Source organism: Eretmochelys imbricata, chromosome 15, assembly GCF_965152235.1.
Source record: "Eretmochelys imbricata isolate rEreImb1 chromosome 15, rEreImb1.hap1, whole genome shotgun sequence".
Taxonomy (NCBI): Eukaryota; Metazoa; Chordata; order Testudines; family Cheloniidae; genus Eretmochelys; species Eretmochelys imbricata.
This window is the reverse complement of record NC_135586.1, coordinates 17465157-17485368: the sequence shown is the minus strand read 5'-3', so window position 1 is coordinate 17485368 and position 20212 is coordinate 17465157. Positions and strand designations below refer to the sequence as shown.

Sequence of the window (20212 nt, the reverse complement as noted above, 5' to 3'; positions counted from 1 at the left end):
ATATCTGTGTAAGTGCAGTACCTGCCAGAGGTTTGTAGCTTGCTAACAGCATCACAGTGAGAGAGGGAGCCCAGGTTGATGGGATAGAGGGCTCAGCAGTCCCATAGTCCAGGCTGCACCCCAGAAAATCCCATCACATCTCCATAAATCCATATAAATAAATTTGCACATTATGGAGAAGGACTTAGCACAAAAATTCTCAAACATTAAATTCTGAAATCTAGAAATGTCATGGTCCTATCCTATGAAGCGAGGCCCTTTAACAGTAAGAACCATACTAGTCTGTCTTTACTAAGTTCCAACATTGAATTACCCACAATTCTACATACATGCACCACAGAAAAATCAGAGGTTTAATTAAAAGTAACTTACTTTTAAGTACAGTTTTTATTTTGGTCATCATTGGCTGCACGCTTGTCTCTCCATCAGATGGGTGGTCACTCTCACCTCCATATTTCTCATCTATTCTCCTCTTTTTGGGAGCTCGAAGGCCCTCTTCCAGCAGAGCATCCACATCATTATCAAAATCATCCTGAAAAAGACATGGTCAAATACCATCCTTCTATAGCTACTACTGTCCCTTGCTCTGTCAAGAAAAGGTACACATTATTTATACATAGTTTGCCTATGGAGTTGGATGAAAGATTCCCAATGCCATGGTAAGGAGACTGAAAAACAAGGAAGTAAATTTTCATAAATGGTCACTGGATCAGCAACTGATATTTCATGACAATCTGAAAGGAACTGAATGAAACCTACATATCCAGGCAGCCCTTAAAGAGTCTGTTAAAAGGCAATATATCATAATTCAGAGCTAAATACAGCACCTTCTAAAGTATTTTGCTATATCATTCAAAATTTTAACCACCAAAATTCTTACTATAATTAACTAAATAAATTAAAGGATAATTTAATTTAAATTGTGCACAATGGATAGAATTTCTTCTGTCAAAGAATTTTGCATTTTTGTCTTCAAGACTGCAAGCTCTTAGATGTGGTCTTTCTTACACATCTTTGCATAAGTTTTTCTAATCACTTGGTAAAAAATATTTACATACCTCATAAGAGTAATTCAAGGTTTCTTCATCCACTTTATCTCTTTGAACGATTGCTTTAGATGTGAACCCTCCTCCTTCATCAATTTCCATCAAATTGTCAGTAAAATCTTCTAACTCATCCAGAACTGCATATTCCACTCTCTTTTCCTGATCAATATCATTTTCATCATCCTTCTTGTCATCATTTTCACCCCCTACACCTACAGTTTTACCATTACTACCACCAAAAGGACAAACATACAAATCCCCATTGACATTATTAATACTAAAATCTGTATCTGGCTTATAATCTTGCTCAGCTCCAGTGTACAGAACTTTTCTGTCTTTGCTTTTGCAGCTTTCTGTAAAGCTAACACTAATTTTTACATCTTTAAGTAACTTAAGATCAGGGGTGAACTTTCGAACTGAAGGTGCATGACGAGCAGTTCTTGGGCTTTGGTCACTATTGTTAGGGTCTATTATAAGACGAGTTTTGTAGCAAGCAGATCCCTTTGTCAGAAGCTGTGTTCTGCAGACAGTGTGCGCGTCCCCAGCAGGGGTATCTGACTGTCCATCACCACCAGAGCCAACGTCCATTACCTCTGCGTCACTGGACGTTTGCAGGGGAGGTGGTGGAGGCTGTTCATTAGGCGGCAGAGGTGGGGGACAAGTCTGGTTCTCCACATTCATTTCTCTTGCAGGTTCTTTGGGGAGGGGAGGTGCATTTTCAGTTTTCTCCATATTTAAACTGTAAAACTACTGTTTTAAAAAACAAGGCTTTAAATAAACGTATATAATCTATATTCCTAACATGCACAAGTCCATCAAGATAGGTTTATCATGTTCTATTCAATATGCAACACTGATGATTCAGTTAAGCTGACTACATTGTTCTTTTCATTAATGTAGACAGCTTTCAGAATCACTGTCTCAATTATTGGAAATCACAATGCATTCAGCTTAAATAGCTGAAGACTAAGTAGAGTGCATCTTCATTGGGCAAGCAGGTCTCCTTTTCTTCTTTCAACCTACAAAAAGAAAAAGATTTGTCACAGAAGAGCTTGAAAGTCAACTGTCCCATTCATCAGAGGTAAAAATGGAATTCCCTCCCAAACTCTTACTTAAAAAGGATACTTGCACATCTATTTTAACTTCCAACTTGACTGTAATGCTCTTTTTTACCAGAATTAAGAGCTTTCATTGTTTCTTTGTTAGTGCGCCAGAATCACATTACGCCAGCACAGTTCAAGGAAAACCTATTGGTAACTACTGCGGCATGACCAGCAGGTGCAAAGCACTGGTTTTTAAATGGGTCAGATAAAAACAGCTGATTTTGGTATTGAATAGCATTCTGTTACTAAGATACTTATCTATATATTCAAAAGACAACTAGTTTGCAATGTTAAAGCAGGGTCAAATAGTGAAGGCTTAAAATTTGACCATGTTCTTAAGAGACAGTAGATTATTTTTTTCAGTGTTCAATTAACTATTTGCAATATTTTGCAGAACAGTTTATCAAATCAGAAATTACTCTCTGGATACTATAACACAAAAAATTTGATCACCTACTAAAAAGTCTGAATAGATTTTTTCTAAGTAGGGATGCTAACAGTTGTGTGGTCTTATATTCATGACTATTATAGGTCACTAGAATTCCTTACTCATGACATATTTAGAACCTAAATCCTGAGTGCTAAAACTGAAGTCTTGTAACCATTACTATTAATTTTGAGCAGCATCTACTAGCCAAAGTATTTGAGGTACTTTAGACTGGCACACATATTCAATTACTCTGTAATTTTATAATGTTACATCAAATAGGCTCTTAATACCATTTTACTTGCTTTCTATATGGGGGGGGGGGGAGGAAGAAGGGAGGAGGTTAATTGTTGTCTGTGCAGGGCTTTGAGTACCTGGGGAAGGAAAGAGGCCGCTTTTATAGTTCTTTCTTACCTGCTAATTTGGTTTCGCCAAGTCCCTTTGTGCCACCCCATACAGTGGGTGTAAGTCCTCCTACCAGCAGGAAATAAAGTGATGTTACTCCCCCTACGAGAGTCAGCTGGCTGAGTCTGCTCTATTCAAAAACTTGCCAGGCAGTAGAGAAATTGTACCCAAACATTTCAGAAGTCTTTGTCAGTAGTACCACCACACATGAAGAAGCAAGGGCAAGATGTCTGGGTTACCATAGGGGGACTTAGAGAAGCCAATTATAATTCTCTAATGTATCTCTATGTATCCAGCCCAGCTAAGTGAATTTCAACAACAGGATCCAAGCTACAAAACAGACAGGAGAGGTAATTAAAGCATTCAAAAAGTAATGGATTACAACATGCCAAGCCTACCCATGTAGAGATAGATGAAAGATAAAAAAACAAGAAAGAATTGAAGCTTGGCTAGGCCACAAAAAAGGCAGTTTTGAGTTCAAAGCAACTGTGAAATGTGAAGCACCAGGTAGAAGTCCCGATGGACTAAAGAAGAACAAAGCATGATTTGAATGTTAAAATCGACTGTTATAATCTAATTAGGAAGGATCAAATCACGGGTAAAGGAAAAGAGGAGTGACAGTCAAAAATTACATTACAGAAACTCCTCACTTAACATTGTAGTTATGTTCCTGAAAAATGCGACTTTAAGCGAAACGATGTTAAGCGAATCCAATTTCCCCATATGACTTAATGTAAATGAGGGGGTTAGGTTACAAGGAAATTTTTTTCACCAGACAGTATACACACACAGTACAAGTTTTAAACAAACAATGTAATACTGGTACACAGTGATGATGATTGTGAAACTTGGTTGAGGTGGAGGAGTCAGAGGGTGGGATATTTCCCAGGGAATGCCTTACTGCTAAATGATGAAATAGCAATTGGCTGATCCCTCAAGGGTTAACTCTCACACTCTACAAGGCAACAGGAAAGGTGGGAGGGCAGACAGAGACACACACCCTGTGTGTTTGAGAGATAGAGATGCGCATTTCCCCTTTAAGTGTGAAGAGTGGGGTCAGAAGTACACTGCCTTGTTAATTAGATCAGCAAGCTGAGACCAGACTGCAGCTGCTGCCTAAGGCAGCGGCTCCCTCCCTCCATGTGTCCCCCCTGCTCTATGGAAGATGGGGTAAGCAGGGTGCAGGAGCAGGGGGACACCCTGACATTAGCTCCCCTCTTCTTCCCCTCCCGCCCACACAGCAAGCAGGAGTCTCGGGGAGCAGCTCCAAGGCAGAGAGCAGGAGCAGCACATGGCAGTGGGGGGAGGGACAGCTGAATTCCGGCAATTGATAGCCTGCTGAGCAGCTGCTGCACAGGGAATTTAGGGGAGCTGCCAGTCCACCCTGGTTCTAACCACCCACCGGCTAGCTGCAATGGGCTGCTCTTCCTGTAAGCAGTGGACAAAACAGGCGGCTGCCAAATGGCATTAGAAGGGAGCATTGCACAACTTCAAACGAGCAAAATTGTAACAACGTTGACCAGGATAGCTTTAAGTGAGGAGTTCCTGTACCTGTTTCCAAGTCACTAACAACTCAAAAGAAAACAATGCTGAATGCTTACAGATCAACGTCCTAACACTTAATCACATAACGGGATATTAGATGGGGTCAGCTACTGACTGCCAAATCAAACTAGGCAACAAGATGAGCACCTATATAGAACATTTAAGTGTGTGATCATCAGGGACTTCAATCCGAGTGACATATGCTGAAGGTCTCATACTCCCAGTACTAAAACATCCTCAGAACTTTTCAATATTATAGAAGACAACTTCCTAACTCAAAAAGCATTCAGAGTAACAGCTGTGTTAGTCTGTATTTGCAAAAAAAAAAAAAAAAAGGAGTACTTGTGGCACCTTAGAGACTAACTAATTTATTTGAGCATAAGCTTTCATGAGCTACAGCTCTGAAGTGAGCTGTAGCTCATGAAAGCTTATGCTCAAATAAATTGGTTAGTCTCTAAGGTGCCACAAGTACTCCTTTTCAAAAAGCATTTATCAAATTCTCCTGTGTTGGATACAAAGACCTCAACTTCACTAAAAGGAACTGAGCACAAAGCTAAAAATCAGTGGTAAACTAAGGTACAAATGTGATCACAATTTGATCACATTTAATATATGCAAACAGAAAACAAATACAAATCAGTAACATAGTTAATGCTTTAAAAGGGCCAATTTCACAAAGCTGAAAGTTATGAGCCAAATCAGTTGGAAGAAAGAATTTAAAGAGAAAAAAGTTTAATTGGGAACTGTTTAAGAACATTTTGTTAGAAGCCCAAATAGCCATAATCCCACAAGTGAGAAAGAAGGCCACATGGTTAAAAATCCAACCTGGCTACTAAATATATATACACATACCTATACCTATATAAATATAGGTATGTGTGAATGAACAAATAGAAGAAAGGGGAAGCTGAGAGTAATTAATATAAATCAGAAGCTAGGAACTGCAAAAAATTGTTAACTGAAACCAAAGGACACAAGCAGAAATCTATGGACAGCAGAGTTAAAGGGTAGGCTTTTTTTTGTTTAATTAGATTAGAAACAAAAAGGAATACTTAAGGGGGACTACCATGGGAAGCAGTGACTCTGAAAAAGACTTAGGGGTCATGATGAATAATCACCTGAACATGAGTTCCCACTGAGATGTTGTGGCCAAAAACATTAATGCAATCCCTTAGATCAGGGGCGGGCAAACTTTTTGGCCTGAGGGCCCCATTGGGTTTCTGAAATTGAAAATGGAGGGCAGGTTGGGGAGGCTGTGCCTTCCCAGACAGCTATCGGACCCTCCCGCTTCTCACCCCCTGACTGCCCCCCCCCCGGGACTCCTATCCCATCCAACCACCCCTTCTCCCTGACCACCCCCCAGACCCATCACCCCTAACTGTCCCCCGCCCCTAACCCCCCCCCGGGACCCCTGCCCCATCCCTCCCCCAGCTCCCTGTCCCCTGACTGCCCCCCACCGCCCCATCCAACCCCTCCTCTCCTTCCTGACTGCCCGCATTGAACCCCTTATTCCCCGCCTTCTGACTGCCCTGACCCCTATCCACACCCCTGCCCACCCCCCAAACTCCCCTGCCCTCTACACCCCCCCCCCCCCCGGTTCCTGCTCCCTTACCACACTGCCTGGAGCACCGGTGGCAGGCAGTGTGGCTGCACCAGGACAGGCAGCTGTGCAGCACAGAGCACCAGGTCAGGCCGGGCTCTGCAGCCCTGCCGCCCAGAGCATTGCACCACATGGCAGTGTGGCTGCTGGGGAGGGGTGACTGCCTCCCAGGCCAGGAGCTCAGGGGCCAGGCAGGACGGTCCCGCAGGCCGGATGTGGCCCACGGGCCGTAGTTTGCCCACCTCTGCCTTAGATGTATCAACATAGAAATACTGAGAACGGGGAAGGTATTTGGCACTCATATGACCACTACTGGAATACTGTCTCTGGTTCTAGAGTCCACAATTTAAGAAGAATGTTGATGAACTGGAGAATATTCAGAGAAGGGCCACGAGAACAATTTAAGAATTGGAAGATATGCCTTATAGTTAAGGCTACGATTTAGTCATGGGTATTTTTAGTAAAAGTCATGGACCAGTCACGGGCAATAAACAAAAATTTACAGCCTGTGACCAGTCCATGACTTTTACTAAAAATACCCATGACTAAATCTGGGGGAGTGCTGGGCAGGGGCGTACAGCAGCTGCTCAGGCGCTCCCCAGGGCCAGCTGCCTGGGCCACCTGAGCAGCAGCTGGTACAGCTGGCCCCAGGGCAGCCCCCGGGACCGCTGCTCGGGCACTCCCCAGGGCCAGCTGCGATTGGCCATGAGACACCTGAGCAGCTGGCCTCAGGGGTGGCTGTTCTGGGGTCAGCTGCACCTGCCACTGCAGCTGCAAAAGTCACAGAAGTTGCAGAAAGTCACAGAATCCATGACTTCCACAACCTCTATGACAGAATCAGCCTATTAATAAGTACCTATATGGGGAACAAAACATTGATAATGGGCTCTTCGGTCTAGCAGAGAAAGGTATCCAATGAGGTATCCAGCAAGAATCCAATGGCCAGAAGTTGAAGCTAGACAAATTCAGACTGGGAACAAGATGCAAATTTTTAACAGTGAGGGTAGTTAACCATTGGAACAATTTATAGACGCTCCCCAGGTTATGCAAGACCCAACTTCCGCAAATTCGCACTTATGGAAAAAGTTCCATAATCTAGAAATAGGAGGGTGGTTTGGGGGTTTTTTTGGTGTAACAGTCAGGTATACTTTTCCAACTTACGCAAAATTCGAGTTATGCAAGGCGTTCCAGAACGGAACAATTGCATAGCCCGGGGAGCATCTGTACCAGAGATTGTGATGGATTCTTCATCGCTGGCAATTTTTAAATCATGACTGGATGTTTATGCAAGACATGCTCTAATTCAAACAGGAATTAATTCAGGGAAGTCCTCTGGCCTGTGTTAAACAGGAGGCCAGACTACATGATCACAGAGGCCAGACTACATGATCACAGTGCTCCCCTCTGTTGTCATCCCCTTTTAAAATCTATGAAAGCCTCAATTTAATTGCTCTAAAATAATCCCATTATTCTGGATGGGAAGCCACTGGAAATTAGTTCTATTTTGCTTCTGTATGATCTGAATAGCTAATACTTGGACCCTCAGGGTGCTGATGCTAAGTGTTTATCCATCCCATCCTGAAAAGGCAGCAAGATTGTTATATTAATGTTCTAAGTGATCTGATTTGCTATTTTTCCATCAGGCTCTGAAACACCCTAGACTGTGTGAAACAGCCCTACACTTTTATACCTCTGTGGAATGCATCCATTACAAAAACCCATTTTCATCTCATACACCTACATAATGGCCAGACTGAATGACAAATTCCTAGGTTCTTCATGGTAAAATAAGCTTTTCATCAGAAAGTTTTGGCTGAAGGGAAGATAAAACCAATAATCTCAGTATAAATTCACTAACTTTGGGAACCAATGCCTCCTAAATGGTCCAGGTTCTCCAGAAGGATTCTTGAGAAGAATGCTGACTATAAGGAGTAGAAATTATGTACACAAATTCAAAATCCCAAGGATGAAAGAAGTACCCACTCCAAGACCTAATATGTTCCTGACCTTGAAGGACAGTTTACCTCCCTGTCTGATCAGGAAGCTCTCAGACCCAACTAGAAAGATCATCTTTTGTGGCATATCACAAAAATACTAATTACTGCAGTTTCTCTTTTCCAGGCTGTGTCGAGCTACAGCTCAAGAAGTTTATTCTTCGGCCAAGTTTTACAGCAATGGGACAGGAACTTCCTTTTTACCTGCCAAGATTTGGCAGCTTTTGTGCCCTGTCTGGATGTTATTGCCTGTAAAATTATTGTTGCTTAGTCCTTCCTTCACATCAAAGTTGAAGTGATGAACTGGGAATCAAGCTGTCTGTTACTTGGTACTTGCACTTCAGCTGGAATGGAGTTAAGAAGGCCAAAGGTGCCTTTAAGCCAACTTTGTGCTTCTTGCATTTTTTGTCCTGTGCCTGACTGCTGGCATCAGAGCTATCCTAAGTCTGATCTAACTTATCTTCTGCTTCTCATGGCTCCCCATGAGAAGCTAAGAATAGGCAGAGCACAGAAGCACTCCCAGCCACATCCTCACCCACACCTCTAACATCAGGAACGGAGAGAGAGGACCTATAAAGAGCCAGTGGGGAGACCCCCTTATGCAGAGGGTATTTTACTGGGCCTCTTTCTACCCCCTTTATGCCACCTGTTTTCTAAGGGGATGATTTGGAGGGCCCTCTGCTAAAAACAGAGCCAAATGGAGCCTAGATTAAGACAGCCAGCATGCTAAGCACACTAGATCCAGTAATGCCATTATGGAACTCAGAACCTCAAGGCATGCCCTCAGCTGTTAAAGGCCAAATGGATCAAGAAACTCACCTGTGATTGCAGCTTCACTATTAAAATATTCCAAAAGGAACAGCTTACCTATCAAGGTATTAAATTACTAACCCCAAGAGACATTAATTCCTATGGTAGAGAAAGGTTCTCATTTATCATCCAGACACTGGATTCCCTGAAGATTCATGCTGACTGCTAAGCCATATGCCCAACATAACCATACTAAAAAATTGCCTATGTAAATCTGACTAACACCATCCTTTTGGAAAACTGCAGTAAGAACTACAAGTACCTTTGAGAAGATGTGGAATGCTACTGTCAAGTGGAAATTAAGCACCCTGAACATTCAGAACAAAAAACTGAAGGAACTTCTGATAAACTGGAGGGAATATAGACACATAGGTGTGTCTCTTATTGATCTATAGGACACCTAACTCCACCAAATAGAACATCTGAATTATGGAATGCTAGACCTCCATCTGGAAGGAGAGCATGGAAAGGAGTTTACTTTCTCCACATTCTAATGGGACAGTATATAGGATGCTGTCAGGGATTATAAAGAACAACAAAAACAGCACTGAATCACAAGACAACATACTACCCATCCTAATTTTTGCTGCCTTTTTGAGCATATTCTTTGAAGGAGACAGATTCTTGCTACAAGATAAACTTGATGGAGTAGACACGAGACATGAAAATATCTAGCACACAGCAATGTGAACAGGTCCAGTCAAAGGCAAAGCCCTAAAAGGCTTCAGGAAATTAAGTTCCTTGTTAGAAACTGTACATTCCCTGCCCAAGATGTCCAGAAAGGATGAGTGGTTCAGAAGAAACTTGAGCCCTTTCTATGGCTCACCATAACCAGGGTTTCCCCTCCTCATCCTCTGGCTCCGGAAAGCCATGTTTTAGAATAGAAATGCAGGCCACTTGTATAATCAATGCAGCTTAGAAGTCAAACCAAAAAAATCTCAACCCAAACTACAGACTATTCCCCCAAAAGGAATTTCTCACTCAGGATCATCTACCACGTCTGCATGACAACACTGCCTTCAGGAGAGAAGTTATTTTCTGCTTACAAAACAAAGAAGATTCAGTTTTGAAAGACAAAAGCTGAATTAACGACTGGAAGTTCAGTTCTGATTATGTGACAAAGGAGAAGGCCCCATAAATCACCACCACACAGAACAGTTCACGTTCCTTCATGTCACCAGTCTTGGCACAGAGAAACATGTTCTGAAGGTAGGGAATAACCTCTGGAGGCCATGAAGATGACCAAGTAAAAAAGCCAAACAGGGATACAGCCATGATTTTCTCCACATACTGGAAAGAAAACACACCTATGCAAAACAGATGACAATGCCACACAGATAAACACAAGGAGCACTGGTGCGGCCAGTTAGCGATCACCATTTTGCCCAATATGGTCACATCCCTGTTGTGACCCCAGCACCCTCTTATTCACCACTGTCATATCATCAGGATATGTTTTGCACAAAGTATGCCTTGTGAAGTATTATTCTAGAAGTCTTATCTGCTAGACATTAAATATCTCATTGGATTATATGTGCTATGTACGTGTTACTGAAACATGCTGTGAGGTTGAAAACACCCAAAAGCAGACTTTCAAGTACAGCAGTAAAAAGTACAAACAATGTTAATGGCTTATTGAGGAAATGCACACAAGCACAAGGATTACCCCAGGAACTGTGTACAACAGAAACCTCTCAGAGATAGCATTACGCAATGTGAACTGTTTCACCCAGGTCACAGCAAAAGAGCCTTCCAGCAAGTGGGAAGAAGACATAAAAGGGGAAATGACATCACAATGGTACCTTGCTCTCCCTACAACACACCTGGAAACACCTGAGGAACAAAGACTGAACTGGGAGAAGTGATGGTCCCAGGCAAAAGGGATTTCTAGCCTGTGTATGAAAACCTGGGATATCCAAGCTGCAAAGCAAAGGCAGCTCGTGCCTTAAGAATCTACCAGCCGGTTTATCACTCAGGGCGAGAATTTGCTAATTCATATCCTATCTATCTACAGTAAAAGCTGTGTTATCCGACCCTGTACCAACCGGAAAGCTCGAAACTGTCATTTCTAATCTTCATAGAAAGTCTGGTTTATAGTCCGGTTGGTGCAGGGCCGGCAGACTCCCTACCTGGCTCCACGTGGATCCCAGGAAGTGGCAACATGTCCCTGCTGCTCGTAGGCGGAGGAACAGCCATGAGGGATTTGGAGTGCAGGAGGGGGTGTGGGACTGGGGGTTGGGGCACAGGAGGAGGTGTGGTGCACAAGCTCTGGGAGGGGGCTCAGGGCAGAGGCTCCCTGCAAGCGGCCACCTGTCCCTGCTGTTCCTAGGCAAAGGCGTGGCTAGGCGGCTCTGCATGCTGCCTCCACAGCTCCTATTTGCTCCTATGGAGCCAGCGCTTGGGGCACAGGCAACGCACAGAGCCACCTATCCTTGCCTCCTCCTAGGAACAGCAAGGACAGGTTACCGCTTGCGGGGAGGTGACCGCCCCCTGGATCCAGCACCCCAAAACCCCTCCCATGCCCCAACACCCTGCCCCGAGCCTCCTCCCACACCCAAACTCCCTCCCAGAGCCTGCACCCCCTCCCTCACTCCAACCCCACACCACCTCCTGCACCCAAACTCCCTCCTGTTTAGTTAACTGGAATTTTTCACTTACTGGCACCCCTCATTCCCCCAGCATGCTGCATAAAAAAGCTTTTACTGTAGTATGTTAAACTCAGTTTGCAGTTTTGTTTATTTACTAGGTAATCTGCTTTCATCTGTTCGCTATCACTTATAATCTATCTTTTTGTAGTTAATAAACTTGTTTTATATGTTTTAATCCAAATCAATGTGCGTTTGACTAAGGTGTCTGGGGAAAATCACAGCTTGGTTACTACAAGTGTGCATGGTCCTCTTCACACTGAGGGAGAGGCGGACCAAGTATTAAACCCATATAAGGGCCAGATTTGAGCAGGGCAGGACAGTACTGCTCTGGGGTCCTAGGCTGGTGGTTAGAGAGCCTGCATGTAACTTCACCTGGGTGAGTCTCTACCTCTGTGAATGCTGGTGAAAGTGCAAGCATGGAGGGCTTTGCAGCTTGTCACAGCAGCACAGTGTGAGAGGGAGCCAGGCTGGTGGGTCAGAGAGCTCAGCAGTACTCCAGTTCCACGTGGCAACCTGGTGGAAATCAGTCACATCCGTCCATGAGTACCATAGTAGGTTATCTGGAAAAAGCAGCAGTAAACTGCACCTTAAATAAGCCCCCCTCAAATAGTGAAACAGCTGCTCCATTTACAGCATGACCCACTTGCTAACGTGGTTTCAATGGTGGGGGGGGGGGGGAAGGCAGTGTGGGACCATTTGTAGTTCTGTAGTGTACGGAGAAGAATAAGGAAGGCTTCCATTCACCCCACATTTAAGTATTAACTTCCTAATAATAACAAAAAAGAGAGAACAAACAAATTGTAAGGCAGCTTTTTGCAAGGTAATTCTTGCCAAGAAAACACCACATCAGAGCCAAAAGACCACCCCCCATATAGTGTTCATGTGAATATGCAGAAGTGATACTTTTTATGAAAATCCCTAAACTATCTAACCGTAACAGAAAGGGAAAAATTCAAAGAAAAAAACCCTAAAAAATAAGTTCAAAGTTCTTTGGCTGGCTAGACATCTTTCACCTGCTGGAGACAGAAATGGAATTGAAAAGGTTCAGCCAGCCAGCCCACCCCTCTTTGGGGGTGGGAAATGATAGCACACAGCATTGCCAGTTTCCTGTCTCCATCTGATGGTAGGAGGACTTGTGCCCACTGCCTGGGTTGGCAAAAGAGGGTTATAGAGGAAATGTTACATAGATGCCATTATATTGGGGCAAGAGAATGGCTGGAGCAGCCATTACTGGGTTGGAAGGTGATCAGATACAGAATCCTCATTTCCCAGTCAGGAAGGAGTGGCCAGTTGGGGGATCCCCATTAGCTGGGGCCAAGGGAAACCTCATTATTGCTCACATAAACAGATCAGGGCAAGAATCTTCATTGTTTAAAGAAGGAGAGGATTGGGGGAAAGCTTCTCCATTCCTGACCACAGAAGAAACAGTCAGTCAGAGAAGAAGAATTAGGGATAAACCCCCACACTGTTCTGGGAATGTATCAAATGGAAATCCACCCCATTAATCCACAATTAGGGATAGAAGAGGTGCAGGGAAGCACCTTCATCACTCCAGCGAGGCAGAAGAAGAAAGTGTACAAGAAAAATCCTTCCTGTTACCCCAAAGTGAAGGAAGAGAAGTGAAGGTGAGGGGGTGGGAAAGCAGGAGGATGTGCAGGCTTCTCCTCATTACCCCAACGTGAAGGGAATCCGACGGATGGGGAGGGGGGCGCGGAGGAAGTGGGCGGAGTTCTCCTTACATTGTTAAGGCTGAGCCTGTGAATAGGCAAAAGGATATGAAGGGGACTGCCCCGCTCCTCCATCACCTTGCGTGTGAGCGAGCGAGATTCCTCTCATTACACAGAGTAGGGGGACGCGCGCTGAGAGGATGCGCAAGGGCAAATATTTCCCAATTCCCATTTTCCCACTAAGTATGCGCGCGCAGCGAGAGGGGGATCCTCTCCATTCCCGGGGGGGCGGGGGGGGGGGCAAGAGAAGTGCATGGGGAGGACTCTTTCCCATCAACCCCCGCGAGCCGGGCAATAGGATGTGCGGGGAAAAATCCTCCATATTACTGGGGGAGGGGGGGAGCAGAGAGAATCCCCCCCCCGAGATATTTGTCGCCATTATCCTGGGGGAGGTCGGGCGCCTCCTCACTGCCCGCGCCAAGGGCAGGGGGGAGGGGACTCGAAAGAAGGAGGTGCAGGTAGGACGGGGCCTCCACACACCCAGGGTGGCTCTGGGGAGGAGGCAGAATAGTCCCCGTTACCTCGCTGTGCCGGGGGGAGGAGGCAGAGGATTGTCCCGCGGGGCGTGGGGAGGAGAGGGAAACCCTCCCCATCACCCCGGCCGGGGGACGGCACCAAGCCAGCGGCTGGGCCGCAGGCCCCGCTCCTGCCCACCTTCTTCGACGCGGGAGTCTGTGGGCTCAGCACCCACCTGGGCCATTCCGCGTGTCCCCGCCGCTCCTCTTTCCCGGGCCGGGGGAGTGGGGGGGGGGTACCTCGGCCGCCGCCTCCTCACAGGAGCCGCCTCCCCCGCCCAGGCGCCACCATCTTGAAACGCCTGCTTCAACGGGGCTCCTGCTCCCGCGGGCGGGACTATGCGGGCCCTGAACCAATCATACTGGCATTTCCATCTGCCGGTCACTTCCAGCCTCGCGCTCTATTGGCCGTTTCTCAACCATGTCAGTTCGCTCAGCGAATAGATACACACCTAGGAGACACCCTGCGGAAAAGTGACCAATGGGAGAAGGGTGGAGGCGGGGGAAGAGAGACAGCGAGAGAGGGAGGAAAGGTCTCGTCTCAGAACCCAAGAATGGGCAGGGTCCGAAGCCGAGAGGCGCGGGGCCCCTTCTCAAGACTAGGGGAGAGTGAGGGCAGGAGGCCCTGGGCGATGCCTGTCAGAAGATAGGGGTTGTTTGGCTCGTGTGTTGCCAAGGCAACCATCACCATGGTATCCAAGCACCATCAAAGCCCCAGAGTCCCTTTCAGGGAAATCCCAATGATCTCACCCACTAGGGCAACAAGGACTAATGGGGAGCCTGCTGACAGTGAAGGAGCCAAGCAGTTCACCACAAAAGGTGGCTTCTCTGGATTCTTCTGTACTAAGTACCCAAAGCCAGCTATGCCCAGGGCCCCATGAATTACTAGACACAGTGAATTATTAAGTGTTCATATCACAGGCCTGAAACCCAAAAGTCACGCAAATTACAATGTACACTATGGGATAGCAGGCCCTGGAAGGCTTGATCCTCTTTCCACTGGAGATTGCGTATTTCTTTGTACATACAGGCCTCTACCCCTGAAATAGTCTGTGAGCTTAGCAACCTCATGTCCAAAACCTCTCTCACTTGGCCTATGCTAACTAGCCTCAGTGTTGGTGCTGTGCACTGACACTTCAACACCCAAGCACAATAGGATTATTATTAAGAGATCATGGGGCAGGTCTAACTATCACTATCCAAGAGTTCCCCATATACAAAGGGGAAAAAAATGCTCCCACAAGAGATTTCTCCTTTCCCTGTTTTATCAGCCCTGCTTGTGTTGGTACAGTATTTACTTATGTTACCTCTTTATACTAGATTGTAAAATTCTCTAGTCTGGAAGATATACTTCTGATATTTTATACATCTGTTCTCTGCATCTTATAATTAAAAATAGGCTTGACTCAATCCACATACAAAGCTGGCTTACACGGACGCATGTTTACCCTCCCCTAGTTCTTCTGTTTGTTTTACCTAAAGCTTCTTGTCTTTAATAAATAAATTAGATTATAAATTCCCTACGGCAGGGACTATGTTTCACGCTGTGTTTGTAAAGTACCCAGTAGAACTGGGCCTGAATTTGATTAGGGCCTCAAGGTACAATTACAAAACCAATAATAAATAGGAAGATGCCATACATACCCATTTTATATAAATACTACAATTAGTCAATGGACACTTACTGTTATAGTTCTTCCTCTATTACTTTGAAATTAGGCTTTAAAATATACACCTCACAGTTGCTCATACACAATTATCGAAGTTCAGTAACTTTACCTTGATGTGCAATGTAGGACTGCCAGTTCTGTGATTTGTTACCAGCTCGCAATAATTTTACATATGCAACATAATTTGACAATGGTGCATCAGAAAGTCATCGCACCACGTTGCAACCTTATGATGCAATGACATTTCATAAGCCTGACTAGTGATTTTAAGATCCAGGAACATCTGTCAGGCAATTTTTGCAGTCATGGGATAGTCCTGAGGTTCCTAGAAATACTGTTATGAGAGATAACACTTACTTAACATTTCCTTTAGTAGGGGTTTCCACAGGAGTTGTTCTGATTTGATTAAATCACGTCTAATAATGTGGCATTTACGTTGGCAATGTCATACTGTTACATTGGTACTTTACAATGTAGTATAGCAACATGTCAAAACATCATCACCGAGCAATACACACAACCACGATTGCATTGTATGGAGTTCAAAAGTTATTTCAGGACACTTTGTAGTATTGTATTTGCCAGGGTATGGTGTCAGGATAAAAACGAAGATAATTATGGAAATAGTAGAAAGAAGGTATTGCTATAATTTGCTTTCTTTCTGATCCCATGATTATTGGCTCTTGCTCTGATGTGACAGCTCTGTACATGCTGACTTGTGATATCATAGCTTCATCAGCATTAGGTTGGAGCATGGAACTGTCCTGAAGGCACTCTCCCTTCCCCCCCCATTTTTCAAAGTTTCTTTTTCAAAAACAAACAAAAAATAAAATAACCAAACAAAAACATACAACACAAGAAAGAACTTATTTAACTCCTGATGCACTGGCTTCTGTGGAGTTTTAGGTTATCTATGACATCCTATTATTGATGTCCCTTTAAGCAGGAGCAAGACTGATGAAAGAAGGGGAAAAAATGGTTTTAATGCGCCAGATTCCCCTCTTAGCCTGGTTATTGGGATCAAGTAGATATTATAGGGTAGTTACTGAAATTTAGTTCCTTATCTTTGCAGGCCATCTTTAAAACTGAAGTAAATTTCCAATCTATTTATTCATCACATAGGTTTGCACACACAAATTTGTTATTTTAGGAGGGCTCATAAGTGATGGCTTTTATCACTGATTTTAAAAAGCAACCTGAAAGGAGATATTTAACACACGCATTGTAAGAAATACCTATGGCTTTTTAAGACAGTAGGTCATATTTTGACTATTTCAGCCTCAACAGTGTCAAAAAACAGGTAGTTGCATTATTAATTGTAGAATTTATACTGACATGAGAATTTGTAATGAACTATACCCATCATGTTAATAATCTACATAACAGTGCCAATTCACTGACAGAAGAGAAGGAGGCAGTCCTTTGGTGGGTGTATGAGAAAATACAAGTGCTATGCTTATTGGTATCAGAATGATTGCATGACATCCAGATTATATATATCGTGCAGCCATGTGGAAGAGTTAAAAGTTGCAGAGAAAGTATCACACTTAAATGTTTGCATCTTTTGACACATGGCATTTTCTAGCTCCTTAATAACTATTTTTCTTTTAAAATCCAACAATACGTTACTCAATTTTTATGGGTATAGAGAATTCTGACATCATAAACACTGAATTGTGTAGAATAAGTAGTCTGACCACTGGACTTGGGAGCCTAGAACTTCTTGAATTCTAATCCCAGCTCTGGCTTTCTTTGTTGCCTTAGACAAATAATTTAACTTCTGACTCATAAAAAATTAAAACAGTAATTACTGCACAAAGATGTTGTAAGGATTAATATTTGCAGTGTGCTCTGAAAATGAAAATCATTATTTAAGTGCTAAGTACATTTAATATATACTACTATTTCTTGATTACACCTCTCTTTTCAGCAGGTTATAATACCATGCTTTTGTGTAGAAATTTGCTATGGGCTGATAGGTAGGGGAGAGAAAGACTGAGAGAAAATATATTTCTAAAATTTTGTAATTTTAGCATGTTTTTTCTTTTAAAATTATAAACCATAGGGAAGAAAAACAACCAGGAACAGTTTAGCATGCTTGTTTGCATTCCAGTAATAAAAAAAAATAATAATTTAGAAAAAATAAATATGGCAGGTGGCTGGTTTAATATAGTTTATTTATAAGAACTTTGCACTATATAGCATTTTATAGAAGGGTCACAATGTCTTTTATAAACACTAAGCCTCATAAAAGCCTTTGAAGGACATAAGCATCTCCCATTTTACAGGAAATAAAGAAGGAGGTTTACATAAATTAAGTGGCTTGCCCAGGATCACACCACAAATCAGTGTCAGAGCCAGGAAAAGAACTAAGGATTTCTGACTCCAGTCCCCCTCTCTAATCAACAGATTAATTATCTCTGCACCCTAACATATGGTCCCATCCCATGGGGGGTGGCTGGGAAGGAGAGAGTAAGGAACATGAAGTAGGAATCTCTATTATACTTGGGTTTTAAAAAGTGGCTTGTTCACTCTACAGTAGCTATTTTGTCTCGTGTTTTCTAAGTCTATGTTTACTGAGTTTCTGGAGCATTCAGCCTGACTAGATTAATGAGGGGAAACTAATAGTCTTCTATACCAGATACAAAAGGCACAACATCCATCATGTCACGTAATGGAGCTAAGTGTTGTACAGTAATAAACAAGCATTCAACACTGGCCAAGTTTACAAGGCAAACTAGGCTTGTATATCCTATTATACAGACCATCTTTAAAAAGTAACTCATACTGTACTCAAAATGGCTATGGCAAAGGAGGAATAAATTAACCTAATTTCAGCAACCTCTTATTCTCTTTAGTTAGAGGTTTCTGTTTAACCTTCCCCCTGCTTTTGATTGTAAAAGGAGTCGTCCCCATAAGAGTGGGAAGATGTGTGGCGGGGCAACGAGTCTTGTACCATGACTCCAAGGCCCTCAAGCAGTGAACACCCACCAACATAGAGAATGAGAAGCCTCCTGAATTCTTAATATGATTTCTCTTTCTGTCTACTTTTATAGATTTTCTTCCCACAGTTGTTCCCTTTGTTACACTAAAATTCTTAAGTCTTCTTCTGGAGAAATAAAAAACTGTTACTGGACCTTAAAACAAGAAAATGCACAAAGTTTTGATTTCAACTCCAGCAAGACAGAAGAAAATGTCCAGTGTTGTGTTTGCATTTCATTAGGAAACAAAGGGGTAAAAAACTTGGTCCACTAACCTGGTTCACAACAGGACTCATTTTAGCCTGCAGACGTGCAAAGGGACATGTTCATGAGAAAGGTGTGGCCAAAGTTAAAGGGGAGATTAATTCTGCAGAGTTCTGCCTGCCACCTCTGGTGCATCAGGATTATGTTCAATTAATTTGAACGTTGTTACCAAAACAGTGGCTGATGGCATTTTAAAAGTGTAGAGGCTATAATTCTTCGTTGAGTGCTTGCAAATGCGTATTCCATTATGGTGTGCATGTGCCCAGCACACCAAAGCCTGAGAACTTTGCTTAGCAGTATCTTTTAGGGCACCGTTGACACCATCTGGCCTTTAGAACCCTTCCTATGGCTATTTAAGGGCAGTGCTACACCTATCCCCTTCAGTTCATTCTCACTGCCTGTGACTTGAGTTGGAGCATTCTGTTTAGTATTTACCTCATGCTTTTGTTGTTAACTTGGAGTTTTCTCACCCCTTTTTTTTTTGCCTAAGGTAGTAGTACCTTAGCGTTTGTACCAAATACAAGGGTTTATGACCTAAAATCTTAAATCTGTCCTCAAAAGCTAAAACAGAATCATAGAAATGTATGACTGGAAGGAACCTCAGCAGGTCATCTATCCAGTCTCCTGCACTGAGGCAGGACTAAGTATTATGTAGACCATCCCTGACAAGTGTTTAACCTGTTCTTAAAAACCTCCAATGACTGAGATTCTACAACCTCCCTAGGTAATTTGTTCATTGCTTAACTACCCTTACAGTTAAGCAGTTTTTCTCTATCTTAAATCTCCCTTGCTGCAATTTAAGAAAATTATTTCTTGTCCTGTCCTCAGTAGTTAAGGAGAACAATTTATCACCCTCCTCTTTATAACAATCTCTTATGTACTTTAAAATTTATGTCCCCCTCTGTCTTCTTTTCTCCAGATTAAACAAGCCCAGTTTTTTCAATCTTTCCTTACATCTCTTGTCTTCTAAATGACCTTCAATAATTTTTGTTGCTCTTCTCTGGACTTACTCCAATTTGTCCACATCTTTCCTGAAGTGTGGTGCCCAGCACAGGACACAATACTCCAGTTGAGGCCTTACAGCGCTGAGTAGAGTGAAAGAATTACTTCTCATGTCTTGCTTACAACATTTCTGCTCAGACATCCCACTGTGATGTTCACTTTCCTTGCAACAGTATTATACTGTTAACCCCTATTTAGTTTGTGATCCACTATAACCCCCAGATCCTTTTCAGCGGTACTCCTATTTAGGAAGTCATTTCCCATTTTGTATTTATGCAATTAATTATTCCTTCCACAGTGTAGTATTTTGCATTTACCCTTACTGAATTTCATCCTATTTAATCCAGACCATTTCTCCAGTTTATCTAGATCATTTTGAATTTTAATCCTGTCCTCCAAAGCACTTGCAACCCTCCCCAGCATGGTATCACCTGCAAACTTTGTACATGTACTCTCTGACACATTAGCCACATCA

General features: G+C 43.3%; 1 protein-coding gene across 4 annotated transcripts in view; it reads right to left on the bottom strand.

Annotated features, from left to right (window-relative positions):
- Positions 1-14126, bottom strand: part of DGCR8 (DGCR8 microprocessor complex subunit) — a 45935-nt gene extending 31809 nt beyond the window's left edge. Inside the window, exons 1-4 of one of the 4 annotated variants that reach the window (XM_077835414.1) lie at positions 13997-14112; positions 2991-3050; positions 1059-2065; positions 373-532 (exon numbers count right to left, since the gene is read on the bottom strand). In XM_077835414.1, coding sequence (XP_077691540.1) covers positions 373-532; positions 1059-1778 — 880 coding nt within the window. In that variant the 5' untranslated portion in view covers positions 1779-2065; positions 2991-3050; positions 13997-14112. Of the gene's footprint in view, positions 1-372; positions 533-1058; positions 2066-2990; positions 3051-13959 lie in introns of all 4 variants that reach the window. The other 3 variants (XM_077835411.1, XM_077835412.1, XM_077835413.1) reach the window with 3 other exon arrangements.
- Positions 14127-20212: the final 6086 nt, after the last annotated feature.